The following is an 18189-nucleotide window of genomic DNA, read 5'->3' as shown; positions in this document are numbered from 1 at the left end:
CTATTAAGCCATGTTTCTGTTAATACTAGTAAGTTGCTGCTTGAAACAAGATTAGAGACGAGTTCACGTTTTGAGACAAAGCTGCGAACATTCGTAAAAATTGCGGAAAGATATAGGGTAGTTTGCGGTGCTGATTGGGGTGTGCTTGAGGATAATTGACATCGTGGTGATTGCTACGTTAGTTCCTTTACTGTCTGGGAGGATTGATCAAATACATAATGTTTTGAACCAATGAACAATGTTTTGAAGCTCAACTTGAATGCTGTAGATTTTGTTTTGGCGAAGGTTACTAGATGCTTTCGGGCATGCCGGACTGAGGGTGAGAAATCTTCACCAACGCTGTAATTTGTGTCTTTTAATTTCTTTCCTTCCGATAAAATTGACTGTTTGACTTTAAATGAGTTAAATTTCACGATCAAAAGCCGGACGCGATCAGGCGAATGGCGTCCAAGGCGGTGTGCGCGTTCTATATGTGAAGGGTCGGTTGTTCGTTTAAGGTTTTCGCTGATGTGACGAATGACTATTGCTTCAGAATCAGTGAAGGATTCTTTAGGATTGGGATCATGAATGCCATAAAATATCAGATTGTTTCGGCGCGAGTGGTTTTCGCTGTCGTCTATACGGGATTCAGGGTCATGATACCGGCGGGTTATTGTAGCGCTTAAAGTTTTGAGGTCATCTAATTCAGTGCGCATGCTTGAGAGCCGATTGTAATGCGATTCAAGGTCAGTCAAACGCTTGCATATGTCAGCCAATGTTACGTCCGTAGATAGCAGGTGATCTTTAACAGTCTGAAGTTCAGAGATTAGTTTGGTTTGGCCTGCGGACACAATTATTAGTTCAGCGAGCACAGAATCTAGCGTGGGTCCCGGGTTAGCTTCAATATCCCCTGCCAAAAGTATTAAAGAACGGACCACTTGCAAACATTCGACAATAATAACAACGCAGCACTGCGGGCTCGGCAGCTGTACTAAGAAGTAATTGCTTGATTTTTTACAAAGCAGAACCTGCGAGTTACCAACCTGCATGGTAAAGATGAACGGATTAGTAGACCGTGCTTTCACACAGCTACCGAGCCCACAGAGCGGCGCAGACGGGTGGCACTCTCTTATAGCGGCTGAGGTTGACGTTTGTTTCGTTGTGATTGGCCAGGCTGGATTGAAGATTGCGACATCTGGTGGCGGGACAGTAACGCGCAGATTGGTCAGTGGATAGCGCCAGTTGTGACAGCCATCTTCGAAGTAGTTGGGGGCCGGATTCGGTGCAGGTACGGCGTAGGCAGGCAGGAGAGCGACCAGGAGCGTGCTGGTGATGGCGGTGAGTGTCTGCACGGTGAAGATGAACGGATTAGTAGACTGTGCTTTCACAGAGCTGCCGCGCGTTTCTGCACGGTGCTCGCGTTATTCAAGCGGGTATGTCACGCGCCTTTCGTTCGGTTATTATGGTACTAAGATGATTAAATTATGAAGTTGCACATACGGCAGCTGATTGGGTACACTTACGTAGACACGTACACACTTCGAGCAGCGCAAATGCATACAAGTTGTTGAATCGGCAGTTACATAGTGCTGCCCACACGTGAGCATATCGCCTTTGGCACGTACCGGCGAAATGTTCATCGCAGCCATTTCAGGCTGGGAAAGTGTCTTTAGAAAGCCAAATAAAGAATCTGATCAGTGCAATAGAAATAACTCGCGAAGCGGGTTGATCTGTGCAAGCCGCGACAGTGTTCTTGCCTACGAGTACAATGCATGGCAGTGGACGACATAACATTCAAACAGATCTCTGGCATGTATGTAAACATCGTGTACATTACGTATACGTTATTGGCGCGACAAATAATTCTGATTCTTGTGCTAGTACTCGACACCGAAAGAAATTTGTCCGCCAAACTAGCCTCAAGAGCCTTCTAACTTGGAGCAGCCAGCCAACCCGAAGCCAAAAAACAAGCGTGCAGTTACGCGCTGGAAAAGAAAAACATCTGCTTCCACCTGTTTCATACCAACGCCTTTACCATGCCTTGACCAATTGCCTATATTGAAGTGCCCAGAAGATGCCGGCGTTGGTAAGACGAGGTTCCCAGCTGGTGTGATTGCTGACAAGTTTGTTCGACTACTTCTAGTAAATTACACAAAGATGATAACGGAAAGAAATGAGAAACCAGTTGCTTATGTAAATAAGCCACCAAGAAAATATTTTATGGTTTAATGTACATGATGTGAAGTTTGTTGGTACCAAAATGTACAACAGTGTACTGTATTGATCAGTAAATAAATACTTTGTACCTTGTAAAATTTTTATGTTAGTTTTGCCTCGCAGTATATGTACTTCTCTTATAATTGAAGTGCGTGTACTGAAATAATAATTTGCCCTAAGTAACGACATGTGTATTCATTAATTATGGGTGTTGGCTTAACCTTCTTTAATCTTTGCAGCGTCGTCTGCTACAGGCTTACGGCTTGAGGCAGAAGCTGTAAGCCGTTTCATTTACATATGAAGCTATATGACGTTGACTACTGGCACTGAAAATAGTGATCAAGAGGAAGCTTTAGCTCGGGCCCAACTCCGACGCGGCCTATTCGAATACATGTAAAAACGCAAAAACGTTTTTCTGAGATAACCACTGGACCGATTTTAATGAAATTTGTTGCATTTGACAGAGGAAGTTAAATTCTAGTGACTGTTTGTCACGGAATTTCTATTTACGTACTGAATTTTGTTAAAAAAATTTCAAAAATTCGAAAGTTTGAAAAAAATAGAAGCACGAATTTTACAGATTCATATCTCTGCACAAAAAAAAGATATTGCGGTTCTGTAAACGGAATCCATTAGATAATTGAAAGCGGACAAATACGGTACGACACTGTATATCTTATGTGAATTTGTTACTTGAATACGGCCGGCGCGGTTGGAAACCGCACCTGCGACCTCGTGCTCGGCAGCAAAACCCCATAGCCACCACGTGGGTGGTGCTTCACCGCAATGCATGCCTACAATACAGCAGACTCGTAACACGTAAAGCGATAACTACGTAAGCGATAACATGGTCGTGGCCACGCTGGCGTTGTGCCAGTACTGCGCCAATTCCGTGACCGCTGGCATCAGTACGGACTTCGGTAGGCGCAGAAGGATCGAAATGGGCCAGAACGGGAGGCGTTGTGAGAAGATCAATGAGAAGCGAGAATGCAGAGGCCTCGTTATCGCCCCACTGGAAAGGGGCGTCTTTTTTCAAAAGCTCGGTTAGTGGTCGTGCTATGGCCGCGAAATTTTTGACGAAACGGCGGAAGTACGAGCAAAGGCCGATGAAGCTGCGCACATCCTTGACACACTTCGGAACAGGGAAGTGCGTAACAGCATGGATCTTGCCTGGGTCCGGTTGCACTCCGTTCGCGTCAACGAGATGTCCAAGGACGGTAATCTGGCGACGGCCGAATTGGCACTTCGATGCGTTGAGTTGCAGACCGGCTCGCCGAAAAACGTCCAGGACTGCTGAGAGGCGCTCGAGGTGCGTAGCGAATGTTGGGGAGAATACTATAACGTCGTCCAAGTAGCACAGGCACGTGGACCATTTGAAACCGTGAAGAAGGGAGTCCATCATGCGTTCAAAAGTGGCAGGAGCGTTACATAGGCCGAACGGCATGACCTTGAATTGATAAAGACCGTCGGGTGTTACAAAGGCAGTCTTCTCGCGGTCGAGATCGTCCACGGCAATCTGCCAATAGCCGGAGCGAAGGTCAATAGAGGAGAAATAGCGAGCACCGTGGAGGCAGTCAAGGGCGTCATCAATCCGAGGTAGGGGATACACGTCCTTTTTGGTAACCCTGTTAAGGTGCCGATAATCCACGCAAAAGCGCCATGAGCCATCCTTCTTTTTTACCAGCACAACCGGTAGCGCCCATGGACTACAGGATGGTTCAATAATGTTCTTGGCAAGCATTTTGCGAACTTCGGTGTGAATCACTTGACGCTCAGCCGGTGATACTCGATACGGGCGGCGATGAATAGGAGGGGCATCTCCGGTATTAATGCGATGTTTAACAGCTGTTGTTTGGGCCAAAGGACGATCGTTAAAGTCAAAAATATCTTGGTAGGAAATCAGAACGCGGTAGAGCGCACGAGCGTGCTCGGACGGCATGGCGGGTGCAATCATTTTCTGTAAGTTGGCGATGGTACAAGTTGCCGACTGCGATGGTATAGGAGGATCGGTTGAATTGTCTACTGAAAGCGATGATACAGAGTGATCCTCGAATGAGCAAAGATGGGCCAGAGACATCCCGCGTGGCAGCACTTGTGTCGTCAAGGCAAAATTGACCACTGGCAGGCAGACGCAATTCGCCGTAATAGATAAAATAGTATGAGGTAGTGTGATCCCGTGTGTAAGGAGGACGTCTTGCATAGGAGCCGCGATGTAGTGACCGTCGGGCACTGGTGGGGATGACACGAAGTCAACGTAAGTCAGTGCCGAAGGTGGCAAGCGAACGAAGTCGACGGAACTGAGGCGAGGAAGTTGTTGTTCAGCGGGATCCAGAACAGGCAGGTCGAGGCGGAGAGTACTGGCGGAGCAATCGATGAGAGCAGAATGTGCGGAGAGGAAGTCGAGGCCGAGGATGATGTCGTGGGGACAGTGAGCGATGACTGTGAATAGCACGGTAGTGGAGCGATCGGCGAAGGAGACGCGGGCGGCACGCATACCAACTACGGGGGCTGTTCCGCCATCGGCGACACGGACAAGAGGCGTCGTGGCGGGCGTGATTATTTTCCTCAGCCGGTAACGAAGATCCGCGCTCATTACCGACAAATGCGCCCCAGTGTCTATGATAGCTGATACAGGAACACCGTCGACTTGCACATCAAGAAGGTTCAGATGAGTGGGCAACGTCAGGAGAGGATTTGGCGGCGTAGGGAGCAATGCAGCGTCACCTCGAGGCGCTGCATCGTCTAGTTTTCCGGCTGGGAGCGGCGTCCGAAGGGAGTCGGCGAATAGGAACGACGGGGCTGGGGAGAGCGAGATTGTCGGCGTTGGGGCGAAGGCGAACGAGAATAGGGGCGGTTCGGCGCAGGAGAAGCGGTGGCGGCATTATCTGAGCGGGCAGCATAGGGACGAGAAAGGCCACCTGGGGGGCGAGAGTAGGCAGTATATGTAGACTGGTTCAGGGAACTCCAGCGACTGCGGCAGTGGCGAGAAATGTGCCCAATTCGATGGCAGTGAAAACAAATTGGCTTGTCGTCTGCAGTGCGCCATTCAGAGGGGTTGCGGAAACGTGGTGGGTAAGAAGGTGCGGGACGGGGTGGAATCGAAGATGCCGGGTGGGGATCAGGGCGATGGGCCGAGCAGATGGTGTGAATACCCATGTTGGCGAACTCCTGGCGGACAACTGCCTGGATCAGGGAAACAGTGACTGCAGGTGCATTGGAGGGGCTGGAGTCGAACGCAGCCGGATAGGCGGCCTCGATCTCACGCCGGACAATCCTGGTAACATCGCCAGCGTTGTTGGGAGGAGGAGCGTCGGCACAGGAAGATGTCGCTGGGGTGTTGGGCAGACGGGCAAACTGTTGGTCGATACGTCGGCTTTTAGCGAATTCCAGGCGGCGGCACTCTTTTATAACTGCATCCACCGTCGCGACGTTGTTAAATACGAGCAAGTTGAAGGCGTCATCGGCAATGCCTTTGAGGATGTGGGACACCTTGTCGGACTCAGTCATGTGTGCGTCAACTTTGCGGCATAGAGCCAAGACGTCCTGAATGTACGTGACGTAGGGCTCCGTTGACGTCTGCACACGACCGGAAAGCGCCTTCTGCGCGGCAAGTTGGTGACCGTAGGGGTTGCCGAACAAGTCTCGAAGCTTTTGCTTAAGCGAATCCCAACTGGTCAGCTCATCTTCGTGCGTCTGATACCAAACTCGAGGTGTGCCACCGAGGTAAAAGACGACGTTGGCGAGCATGATAGTTGGGTCCCACCGGTTATTGCGGCTGACGTGTTCGTAAAGGCTGATCCAGTCCTCGACGTCTTCCCCATCTTTTGCCGAGAATACGCCAGGATCACGGGGAGCGGAGAGGGTGATGTAGGTCGTCGAAGTGGCAGCAGGTGTCGGAGCTGGTGGAGTCGGGTTGGCGTCGCCGGGAGCCATGAAGGTAGGCTCGACGTACCGTCCACTGCGAAGCTCCGTGACGAGGTACAGGGAACGTCCACCTCCACCAAATATGTTACGTAAGAAGACACCGACGAAACGCTATTTACAAGTATATTTACAAGGCAATACGCCGCAGTTGACCAAGAGGCAACAGCACGCGCTAGCTTCCAAACGTCGTCTTCGTCTTCTTCCTTCTCGGCTCTTCGTCATTCGGAATACTACCCCGTAGCAATATATTATGAAGAGTTCAATCAAACGCTTTATTGAGGTCAAGGAACACTGCTCCAGCATACTTACCTTCGTCATGCTTAATCAAATCTAGCGGCAGTTTTGCGCATTATAGTAAATGGTTCTGTCTATTCTTTGCACTTGTGGCTTGCGACGGTCTTGTAGCTTTATATATTATGCTTTATATGTTTTCATTGGCCTAACTTTTCAAGCAATAATATTTTTATGAACACATCAGACCAATAAGACTGCGCGCGAATACATATTAATTGCGAGTTGTCGAAGACATCCTTGTCCAATATCTCAGACACTATAACTCACGTTGCCTTCAATAATTTTCAAAATTATTTCCAAACTGATTATGTATAATATTAAACCCAGCTGTAAATTCGGACACTTGCAGAACTGAATGAAAGCTGTTTAATACACTCGTCCTGAGCTTTCGCTAAAGGTGAAAAATTTGATCTGAACGGTTTTGTCGTCACAGAGGAGGAAAAGCATCCGTGAGGTGCTTATCGAATACTGCGAATCGACAGGGAAATTCCGAGATATCGCAGCGATATGCCATCCTTCCACATGATGCTACAGCTTCACGCAACATATGTAAGGAAGAAAAGCGGCTTTTTGCGGGAAGAAAAACGAGGAGGCGGTTACTTATTGCCGTGCGACTGGCCGCTCGAAACAGTTTACGTGTATTCGCGGGCTTCTTTCATGCTTGGAAAAACACTTTTAGGCAGCACGTATTGAGCAACACAAAGCTGAATCGGGAGTTTTTCATGTTGCTGTAAAACTTTTTTATTAACAATTTTCATCTGTATAATTATAATATTTGAGAAGTTGATCAATTTATTAAGACTTTGTTATTAGGCAGTATGCAAAAAAAAAAAAATCTGAGCATCTCCCAGCGACGGCAAAAACATTACCTTGCTTCCATCAAGCTACGTGGCATCTTGGTGTGTAATAGTTGGGATATCCTGTATAAACGGAATCCAGTAGCTATAGCTATACGAAGAAAGCCGTATGGGTTTCGCATATAGCTCCGTGCTACTATTGGGTCTCCGACAACTATCCCTTTGATGATTGATTTCGCCACCTTTTATGCTTTCGCAGAACTATTTTGCCACATTCAATGTCAGTATGCTTCGAGTTGTCCATTAAATCGGCCTCAGTCTGCAATCTACGAGCTTCATGATTGACTCAGATGGTAAAGCAATGGTCCCGGAAATATGTACTGCTCTGGTGTTTGCTCCTTTGACCTGATAACGTTTTTTTTTCAACTGCGAAGCTTTCCCCTGAGAAACCTTCAGGGATTTCATTCGTAGCTTCACGCTACAGTCAGATAGATGACAATATAAAAAAAAATGACACCTCTGTATCCGCGTTTATTGCTACTGGATGTAGGACGTCTGGAGGTCCGTAGAACGTCCATCCACCTATGACAGGGGGTCTGAGACGGTCTATGCCAAGCTATGACTCATATCTCTCCAATTTCAATGTTGCCATACCTATTGTGAATACGTCCTGCGGTCCTTGTGGTTCGTATTAGGGGCGAGGTTTCGTTGGCGTCACGACAGAAGGGTTTCCATATTTTAAGATCCCATGTTTACGTGGCCCTCTAAGTCGATTTTGGGAACTAAGAATATTAAGCTATAACACAAGTGGTAGCGTGTCGGTATAACAGTTAGGGGGTCTTTGAGCCCAACTAAAGAAGGGAGCTTTTTTTTTTTTCGTTCTTATACTTTTCGCAACAAAGTAAGTGGGCGCGGGTAAGCACAGAACTGCCATCGCGCTTAAGAAGTTAGAACGCGCCTCCCGGAACTTCCTGCAAACCGTTTAGGAATTGCAGCGTTCGACGAAACACCCGTTGGCACAACACCGATAGCGAGCCTGATGGCGAGCCGTATGCTGTGCGCGAATTTCCGCTGCGTTCCGATTATCGCTTTGTGACTTTTTTTCTTCCTTGAACTATGTGCCAAGTGGCCCGGATTTCAACCCTTCTGTATCGCTCACGAAACCGGGGCATAGCCAAGCTTAAGAAATAGAAGAAAATAGAAACATAAAGAAAAAAAGTCGCATAATATTTTTTATAACGCACGTGGTGTTATCGACGCCGGCTAAAAAAAAAAGCTACTTGGTGGTAGCTGACATCATTGCACTTGGTCCGGAGGACTTTACAGACGTCTTTGAGTCACTGGAAGATAAAGAGGACGCCGTTGCAGGAAGAGGCGGGAAGACAGGACGAACGGAAACACGATAAATAGGCGGCCAGCGCAAACTTTGTCGTTGCGTGCAGGCGACGTTCTACTTCAACCGCATTCGAGTCCCTGCTTCTGTGGACGAGTGTTTGCGATCGAAGCCAGAAGAAAACCCGGTTGGAAGGAGCGCCCAACGATCGGCTGAACGTGAGTACGCTCCTTGATTCGTGAAAGGAAAATACAGAGAAAAAGGCTCGCGTCAGCAGACGTTGGTCAGGACGCAGCTGAATGTGTAGTCTAATGCATCAAAGAAATTGAGAGTAATTTTGCACAGTTAGATCCTTTCGTATCGTAAACGTTCTTCGAATTGCGCTCGCGGTGATACGCGAAGAGCGAAGTTCGTCGCCCTTCCTCGAAATTGTGCGCTCTGCTGTATTGCAGCGATGTTGTGCGGTGAAGCACCACCCGCGTAGTGGCTATGGGGTTTTGCTGCGGAGCACGAGGTCGTGGGTTCGGTTTCCTACCGCGACGGCCGTATTCAAGTCTGAGAAGAATGCAAATAGCGATCGTGCTCTTAGATTTGTGTGCACGTCACTGAACTCTGGCTGGTCAGAATCAATCCGAAATTTTTTCATTACGGTTCCTCTCTCTTGGCCACGATCTATCATTGCGTAAATAATTACCATATTACGGGTCGCTTAAACGCGTTTTGATTTCGTTCGCTTGTTCAATTTATTTTTGTTCCTGCGCTCTTTAGATACTTATGCCCTTGTTTTCACAAAATAATATTCGTTTCGCGTTGGCGATCTTTGTGTGTTCGCTTATTCTTTCATTTTTCTAAACGTTTTCGCCGCAAACATCGACGTATATTATCACGTTGTAGCGGCCCCTAATGAAAGAAGCACTGCCAAACGGTGAGTCAAGTATTGAGGAGTCACCGTCAAAAAGCAAAATATCGAACGCGCCATAATATCAGTATGACAGCAGTATACAATATACTTCCGTTCCCCCCACCACCCCCACCCCTTTGTATCTGTCAGATGAAATGCAGGTTACAAAATTTTAATATGGCCTTCCTTTCTTCTTTCCTTCAATCTCTGATCCTTTCTTCCAATGTCTTGTTTCTTTGCTTCTTTCTTTCTTCTTCATATTTAAACTGGTATTCTTATTTCAGCAACTCGAGAGCCGCTGCTTCCATTACCTTGAGCCGTCTACCTTTGCCGTCCCCACCGCCGTGAACCAGCAAGATGACAGGGCTGGCAATGATCGCGGCTGCGATGACTGCAGCGGTGCTCAGCTCCGTCCACTGCGCAAGCATCACAGAGGGCCCGGAGTTTGCCGGCGGGGAGCAAGTCGCAGAGCTCAAGACGCGGCTTTCCGCCTCGAGCGGCGTCCTGAACATCGGGGAGAGAAACTGGAAGGACGAGAATGGCTGGGGGAGAAGCACGCACAAGTCGTATGACCGTAAGTGTAGAAGCATTGTATAGTGTACGGTAATACACTCATATTGTAGAGCGAATCAATACTGCAAGCGTATCGCATGAATGGATGAATTCACGAATACAAGCCTGAAGCGTACTGTACAAGTGAATAGGAAGTTCCACCCCACCCCCACTTCTCCCCTCCTCCTCCTCCTGCGACCACCCAGCGCTCAGCAGTGGCACAAAAAGCGCCGACCACCTACTACCGCCATGCGGGCAGATTGTCGCGTTTGAATCGTTGAGCGCTGTTAGCACTGTACATTGTGTTAAGGCGAAAGCCTTATGTGCCCGATGAAGCGAAAAATTTGGTGTCCCTCCGGCGTTAACTTCCGATGGTACCAAAACCCACGTGACCAAGTGATGACGTCACGTTCCCTGCGCTGGGCCTGCTGCGGCTCGCACTGCGAAGTCCCACGGTGAAGCAAAGTGAATGAAGGTGTATTACAGTGCATTGAGGTGGATTAAAGTGAATTAAGGTGAATTAAAGTGGATTAATGGCTCATTCACATCAGCGACTTGAGGAGGTCGGGCGACCATTTGCGACTGGCGACTAGAAAGCGGCCGAAGGCGACTGATGTTCACACCGGCAAGCCAGGCTGAGCGCGACCCGCAAGTCGCAATCCCGGAGATTATCATTCTCAGCGAGAACTCTCGGAATCTACACGGATTTGCCGCGACGCGGGAGAAGGCCGGATGTAGACACATGAAATATCACTTCCGGTGCGCCGCTGATTGGTTGATCAGTTTTGCGACCACGGTCGCGCGACTCGAAAAATCGAGCAGTGAGCGACTGGCCCAAAATGATCACTTTTCGAGAAAAACGACCATTTGCGACCATTTGCGACTGGTCGCTTTGCGACCAACTTGGTCGCGCGACCACTGTCAGTCGCCGGTGTGAATGAGCCTTAAGGTGAAATAAGGTTGGCACAAATTAGAGCAAGGTGGATTAAGGGGTAGTTTTAATTTAAGGTGGTAATCCAGAGAAGCCGTAGCGCTTTCACATTCGAGTCGTGCGAGGATACTTAAGTGACTATCAACTTCTTGATTTTCGACGGTGAACGTTTGTCACCGTATTATCGATGATATCGATTTCTCTCTTGGCTCTCGTACCATGCCAGATTGATGGACTCTAACGGACGATGTGTGCATGCTGTGCTCTCTCTCTCTTTTCCCCTTCCCCATCTTTTCAATCAATCAATCAATCAATCAATCAATCAATCAATCAATCAATCAATCAATCAATCAATCAATCAATCAATCAATCAATCAATCAATCAATCAATCAATATTTATTTTTGACAAAAGAAATACAAGATGGGTATAAGTACAACATTCGGAGGTCCCGAAGTAACAACTGTCGGGGGGACCTCCTAACAAAACATGAAAAGGGGATAGTAGGATCGAGGCAAACAGTGAGTCATGTGATATATTATACAGTTTCTACATTGGAAATAAACGATAAGATAGAAAAAAAAATTAATCGCCCCCATCCCTCTCCCATGTGTAGGGTTGCAAACCGGTTAAGCTAAACTGGTTAACCTCCCTGCCTTTCCTTCTCCACTTCTTCCTTCCTTCTTTCCTTCTCTCTTGGCTCAATACGCGCCAGTCCCTCTGTCGCGCTTCTTGTTTGCGCGGCTTCTCGACGTGCTAATACCCCAAGATGGAGGCCACGATGACGTCAGTGCGAACCATCATAATCTTAGTGGGATAGTTAAGTTGGATGTTATAATTCTGCCTTTGGCGTCCGCGACACTATCAAGATGTTCCGGCGTGGAGCAGAACTCACTGAAGTCGCGTAGCTTCACGCGCATGAAAGAAGAGAGCAGAATAGGCGCGGAAAACTTCTGCGCGTATTGTTTGCTGGCTTGGACAGCGTGTGGGAACCGCTGAGATCGCGGGAGCTGAGCGAACTGGTGTGTCACGATGCCACACTGCATCCGTGTCCTGTGGCACCTAAACCGAAACTGGTGCATAGAAACACGCTTTGAATAAATTGTTTAGGGTGCTCTGATGCATTGCAGCATTATTTTGTCGAGTTCGAGCGGGCTTTAACCTTTGTTTAACGCGAAAAATGGCAAACTCCAAACCTCATGTCAGTGCTCATTTAAGCGCTCCACGCCGCCTAGGATGCTGAAGTTGTAGTCAAGCAGAGAAGCGGTGATTGTCGCCAAATTTTTGATGTCCGCTTGGGGAAGGAACGCGTTTCTTGCTGTGCTTTCGAAAAAGCATCACGTAACGTGTAGTGTCTGAAGCATCCGGTACTCTTGAGTGTTTTGGAGAACAGCGGCTTTGCTGTTCTCCGAACCGCTCAGTGGGCAGGAAGTTTTGCAGATCGCTTGCTACGTGAACTGATTCGTTATGGCGCAGCCGAATAACCAGATTCGTGGCTTTCTGACGACCACGCAGACGCCGTCGAGATCACCACGCACACGTACAAGCAAATCGGCTCGCTCTCCGGATGGATCATCGCTGTCGCCGTCATCGTTCCCCTTGCTGTGCTGATCGGAATCGTCGTGCTCTGCGTATGCGTCTGCAGAGTCTGCGCGGCGCAAAAGGTACAGTACGCGAGAAAAATGTCGTTACAAACGACGAAAAGTTCTGTCAAAAGGTTGCGGCTTCGTCACGACGGCGAGCTCTCGTAACGGCGCAACTGCCTTTTGTGGTGACAACCACTGATGTCGACGTCGCAACGGAAAATCCTACCGACGGACGGCACTTTGTTGCGACGGGTGGACGAACCGCGCAGTACAATAACGCCTGTCACTATGTTAGATAGATTGCTGTTGTGACGGATATTGTGTGACCCAATAGGATAAATTTCTTTTCTTCAATAAGAAAAGAATGTTAGGGCACATTCACACCGGCGACTTGAGGAGGTCGCGCGACCAAGTTGGTCGCTTTGCGACCAGTCGCAAATGGTCGCAAACGGTCGCCTTTCTCGAAAAGCGACCATTTTGGGCGAGTCGCTCTCTGCGCGATTTTTCAGTCGCGCGACCGTGGTCGCAAAACTGATAAACCAATCAACGGCGCACCGGAAGTGATCTTTCGGGTGTCTACATCCGGCCTCCTCCGGCGTCGCATTTAAATTCCGCGTAGATTCCGACAGTTCTCGCTGAGAACGATAATCTCCGGGATTGCGACTTGCGGGTCGCGCTCAGCCGGGCTTGCCGGTGTGAACATCAGTCGCCTTCGGTCGCTTTTTGATTGCGAGTCGCAAACGGTCGTGCGACCTCCTCAAGTCGCCGGTGTGAATGTGCCCTTAGGGGTACTTCATTTCTGAAACAAACTATACTCCATCTCATAAGTCGTTAGCAGCACTACTTGTACGGGGCTTACGCCTGTAATATCCTCCCGCAGCACAAAGATGAGTGCTGATAGCTTCGTGTGCACTGTGTTGTCGCCGTTTTCGCGTTGAAGCGAGGGGCAGCACGAAGGTCAATTCGCTCGCTGCCACTGCCGCGTTTCCTCAGTCCACCGTTTCGACAGCGAGTTTACGCGGTCATCGAGTTAGATGTGTTCTTGTTTGCTTGTGCGCGTGTGACGGTTGGCAACTGAGTAAGCGAATGCTTACGAGTTTATACGGCCGATAACTCTACTATCCTTACTTCGTGTAGGCGTCTACTAATTTGCTATCGCAAACGATGCTTCGCCTTTCGGGCAAACTGCGACTTCTTCCCCTCCCGATTTTTTGCTTACCGTTTTCGTAAATCTCCGTGGTATCTTTTGTCTCCATCATTTGCACCTAATTTACCGTCATTTACTGCGATACGTGTCATGTTTGGATATTTGCGCACGCACGCCGTATACCGCGAATCACTGTGGCGGTATCCGTCCCTCAACTGCTGAAGTTCCTACGGTTCTCAAAAAAATTGCCGCATAGTGTATAAAGCGCGATAACCATTTCTGGGTAGGGGATGTACTGCCATGAACTTAAGAATCTCCATTCGCTTCATTCGAAGGGGGAGTGTTGAGTGGAGAGGCATGCTAGAATGCGGTGGTACGCGTGGTGTCCTGCGTTGAAGGATGTCGGTCGACGACGTAATTTCCGTGAAACGGAGATCTGAGGAAGGTGTCAATTCAGCGCTCGACCTGATATTACTGCAACGAGCGAACTAGCCCAAAAATATGTACGTCTGCGGGAGACGTAAAGAAAAAACCGGTTCTGCGGTGTAATAGGCTGTGGTGCCCTGCGGCAATGCAAGACACTCGTTACACTTTGTAACGGTGCAGCGCTGCAGGACCTTCTTGATAACAGAACTGACTTGAAGATGTGAAAAAGCTTAAAAAGCGACGCTGCATCAAAATGAGGGAATAGTCTCGTGTCGTACGTTCATGCTTAGAAAAGAATTTATGCGGTCGTTTCCGACAGGGCGGAGTTTGTCGTTATGACAACACATACGGCATGCGACAGATGCCGGTGTCGCTGCGATGAAATTGACTCCGCCACACAGTGGCAGAACGAAAAGGCCAATAAGCGATACCACTGCATTATGCTGCCGCAAACACTTCTGTATCGACGTCAGCGTGTGTGTGCTACGATTGAGGTCACCGGCCGAGTCTGCCATTGTGGTGCAGGAGCTGTCTACCTATACTTGTGTGACGTCACAGCTCGAGCATGCGCAGGCCGTGTGCTGTCTAGAAGATACTGAACAACCTGTACACCCCTTTGAGGAGCCCAGTCTCGATACGCCTATACGATCGAAACAGCTTCAACACAAAACGCAAGATACGGAAGCACACGCATACAGCAATCGCTTTATTCCTTTATTCTCACAGAGCTAAGTTGTGCATTCTCAATTGCACTCTTAAGCAAACAATTTCAAACGTAATTCATGCATTTAGGTATTTGAACTGGTTAGTCGCATTGAAAAAGATAGGATACTTACTCGCAGTGGATAATGTGTAAGTGAGAGATAATTATCGCTACTGAAAAGTTTCACTTAATTAGCCAAACGCTTCGCTATAAAACTGGCTTGTCAAGTTCAGCAATATTTTCATTGCGCATGTAGTCGAAAACAAACAAACAAACAAACAAACAAACAAACAAACAAACAAACAAACAAACAAACAAACAAACAAACAAACAAACAAATAAACACATTTCTTGATTAAAATGACATATACTTCGATAAACACGTGAGCTCAAATTCTCGATTAATATATATAGGCTTGGGAAGTGCGGTTTTAGCTTATACGCTGGTCTAATTCTTCATACTTAACTTCCTTGTCTGCGGTTCTTTTCTTTCCTGCTCTATTTCACAGGGAGGCACCCCGCACGTTTATCAGGCAGGACCACCGCCTTACCCAGTTAGCCCCGGAACGGAAGCGGGACAAAAGCTTTGAGCCCTTGCACGGATCTTCGCCCGTGGAAGCCACAAGCCTCCGCTTGGGAAGACTTCTCAAATATTTGGAAACGCTGCTCACAGCCTGTTGATTTCTTGCTGAGTGCAGGGCCGGTATGATGTACCGATTCCTTTCACGCGATTCTATTCCTTTGCTACAGTACGCCACTCACGCGCGGGTGATCGCGGGAATAATGTACGTGCGCCGTACACGGCCTCAGAGATTGCGATCTCGCGCATAGCGCGCGCGCTATCTCGGAGGCGACGATGCGGTGCGCCACCAAGACCGCTGGTGAAACGCGGAAAGGAACGGCGTAGGAATGGAATCGCTACATTACCCCGGCCCAGGATTCGTATAGGGGTTATTCGCTGACGTCATGGCATACCGAACAAAGCTATGCAGAAACAAAGTTCCGCCATCTTGCCTGCTTTCTTTGTTTTGCTGAAAAGACGATATCATCCTCGCCTGTCTGCTTGAAGGAGCAAGAACGGCGGAATTATACAATAAGGTAGAATTCGGCTTTGCCCGCAGTGGCGCTTCCGCCTGATGCAGCATTTGATGTTTGCAGGGTTTGGGATCGAATGAGCAACTAATCGAGCTCCCTTGTCTTTCTGTCACCCGAGTTGAAAGGAGAAAAAATGAGTATATAATCGTATGAAATAAACTCTGAACGTGCTGTTTTTTGACGCACCGACATATCGGTTAAGTGCACAGCGGGCGTTTCGAATAAAGGTTGTTTAGATAAGGCTGCTGAAGGCTTATGCAATGAAACAGCCGCGTGTTTCCATGCGCAGACAACGTGTGTTCGGATGGATAGATGTTATGAGCGTCCCCTTTGGAACGGGGCGGTGGGTTGCGCCACCAAGCTCTTGCTACTATACTGCCTAATATTATACCTAGGTTAAACAATGAAAAAAGAAAAAAAACACTATGAACTACCACGCCCAAATTTTCTGATCCCCTATTGCGAGCTGTGCTTTTGTACGTCTCCGTCTTTTGTCGTTTCCCTACTTTTCTTGCACCAATGCTCCAGTCGCCTCTTACTAATGTCTATTGCGGACATGTTTGCTTTACCACTGCTCCCTCTGAACCCAAGGGCTTCAAGGAGGCCAGTGGTGCCTAAATCGACCGCTGGGTAGGCCGCTGGTATAACGAAGCCGTGCGCGCCCTATCGGAGTCGTGGTGATAGTTGAACTTGAAGTACGTCGTGTCTATCGCGTACTCTGTGTAATAAGGACGCGTATGGGTTATTGCCGTGGCTTGTGGATCTATTGTTCATGGTTTTTGTATCAGCCGCATACCATCGTTGCACGTAGGAAGGACTGCGACACGCATGCTTGTAAGCAGGCAGATTTACGCTGGCTGCTAATTATATTCTCGTTCGCATGTTCATCACCGCATTTCTTCCTCTCTCTCTCTCTTTTGACTTTCAGATGTTCGAGTGTTTATGAAGGCCAAAAATATTTGTTGATTGAAGGCGAGAGGAGGAGTGAGCAGATTGATTAACCGTAATAACGCTAAGCTTCCTACCCCATAATGTGGGATTGGGGCGATGCATCCTAAAGACAAGCCAGAACAAAACTAACGCTCCTCACACAAGACATACCGCCGAACAAAGGGAGCAGACGTTCCAGTGCGATGCCAAGGTCTTTCCCTTTACAAACTACTTGCACAAACTGCAGTGGACACGATCTTCCCCGCGTAATACGAGGAGTGTTTGCCATGGCATATCATGTTTTTTGTGCGCTTGCACGCACTTTGCCGCCACGATAGATATTTTCGAATCTCAAACCTTAATCGGCGGCTCCATTAGAAAGTATCATGTCCTTGTATACCGCGTCGCACTATTGTAATGCTTTGCGCTCAACGAAAGTACTCTTAGCCTTTTTTTGAGACTGGCCTCAACCAGACATGCTTGGCTACTTGTTACTGCGTATTCTGTGTACTCTGCCAAAAGGGAAGGGAAGCGCAGTCGAGGAAGGCTGAAAATTAGGTGGGTTGGTGAAATGAGGAAATTTGCAGGCGCAAGTTGGAATCAGCTAGCGCAAAAGAAGACAAATTGGAGATCACCGGTAGAGGCCTTCGTCCTGCAGTGGAGAAAATAGACTGATGATGATGATGATGATGATGATGATGATGATGATGATGATGATGATGATGATGATTGAGTGCATGTGTAAGTGCGTACAATAGATGTGTCATTTTATATGTCACCCTCTTCATGTGCAGTATAGCACGCTAGGCGTATGGTCAGGCAAGCATTCCAGCATTCATTAAAGAATGTCTCACTCATCTCTTGTTTTTGTGTTTCTCAAGAGCTACAGCGCTCATTCTTGGCCTTTCCCCGAAGGACAAGGTCTGGCAGGATGAGGCTCGGTCTGGCCGCTCGGGGGACGTGTAAACTGTGTCGCTGAAATGGAGAGGGAGGGGGGAGGTGACGCAAATTGCCTCCTCTGTAGCCATCATGTCCGAATACAGGATGCAGCATCCCGTTAACTTTTGCGGAAGCTTACAAAAACATGGCTGAGCTCTCTGTCTTTCCGTCTATTCCTGATTCCTCCTCACAAAAGCTTGCTTTCTTCTGTTCACAGCTGGCGAGAGCTCAATATATCGACGAACTTGCGAAGAGGAATTGCACAAGCGGTAATGAATTGAGACTCCTATTTAAATTTGGTACTGTAACCTCTGTCTGTCTGCATGTAGGAACTGTGGATGGTCGTGGTGGCACTTCTGCTTTTTCAGTCGGGGCTACTATGCCGGGAGCGTTTGCAACAGAACTGCTTGCAGGCGCTAGTTGGTGCTTGCTAAAA

General features: G+C 48.2%; 1 protein-coding gene across 2 annotated transcripts; it reads left to right on the top strand.

Annotated features, from left to right (window-relative positions):
- The first annotated feature begins 487 nt into the window (after positions 1-487).
- On the top strand, positions 488-17945 carry LOC135906476 (uncharacterized). 2 transcript variants are annotated; one of them, XM_065437872.2, is made up of 5 exons: positions 660-1317; positions 8654-8762; positions 9730-10019; positions 12443-12591; positions 15299-17945. In XM_065437872.2, the coding sequence occupies exons 3-5, from the start codon at positions 9803-9805 to the stop codon at positions 15377-15379; spliced, it is 447 nt and encodes a 148-aa protein (XP_065293944.1). In that variant the 5' UTR covers positions 660-1317; positions 8654-8762; positions 9730-9802; the 3' UTR covers positions 15380-17945. The 2 variants fall into 2 exon arrangements, with proteins under 2 accessions (XP_065293945.1, XP_065293944.1); XM_065437873.2 differs by lacking the exon at positions 8654-8762 and having other exon boundaries at positions 488-1317.
- Positions 17946-18189: the final 244 nt, after the last annotated feature.

This window comes from Dermacentor albipictus, chromosome 9 (genome assembly GCF_038994185.2).
Source record: "Dermacentor albipictus isolate Rhodes 1998 colony chromosome 9, USDA_Dalb.pri_finalv2, whole genome shotgun sequence".
Classification (NCBI taxonomy): domain Eukaryota; kingdom Metazoa; phylum Arthropoda; class Arachnida; order Ixodida; family Ixodidae; genus Dermacentor; species Dermacentor albipictus.
The sequence above is the reverse complement of the archived record's forward strand: the minus strand, read 5'-3'. Positions and strand labels throughout refer to the sequence as shown.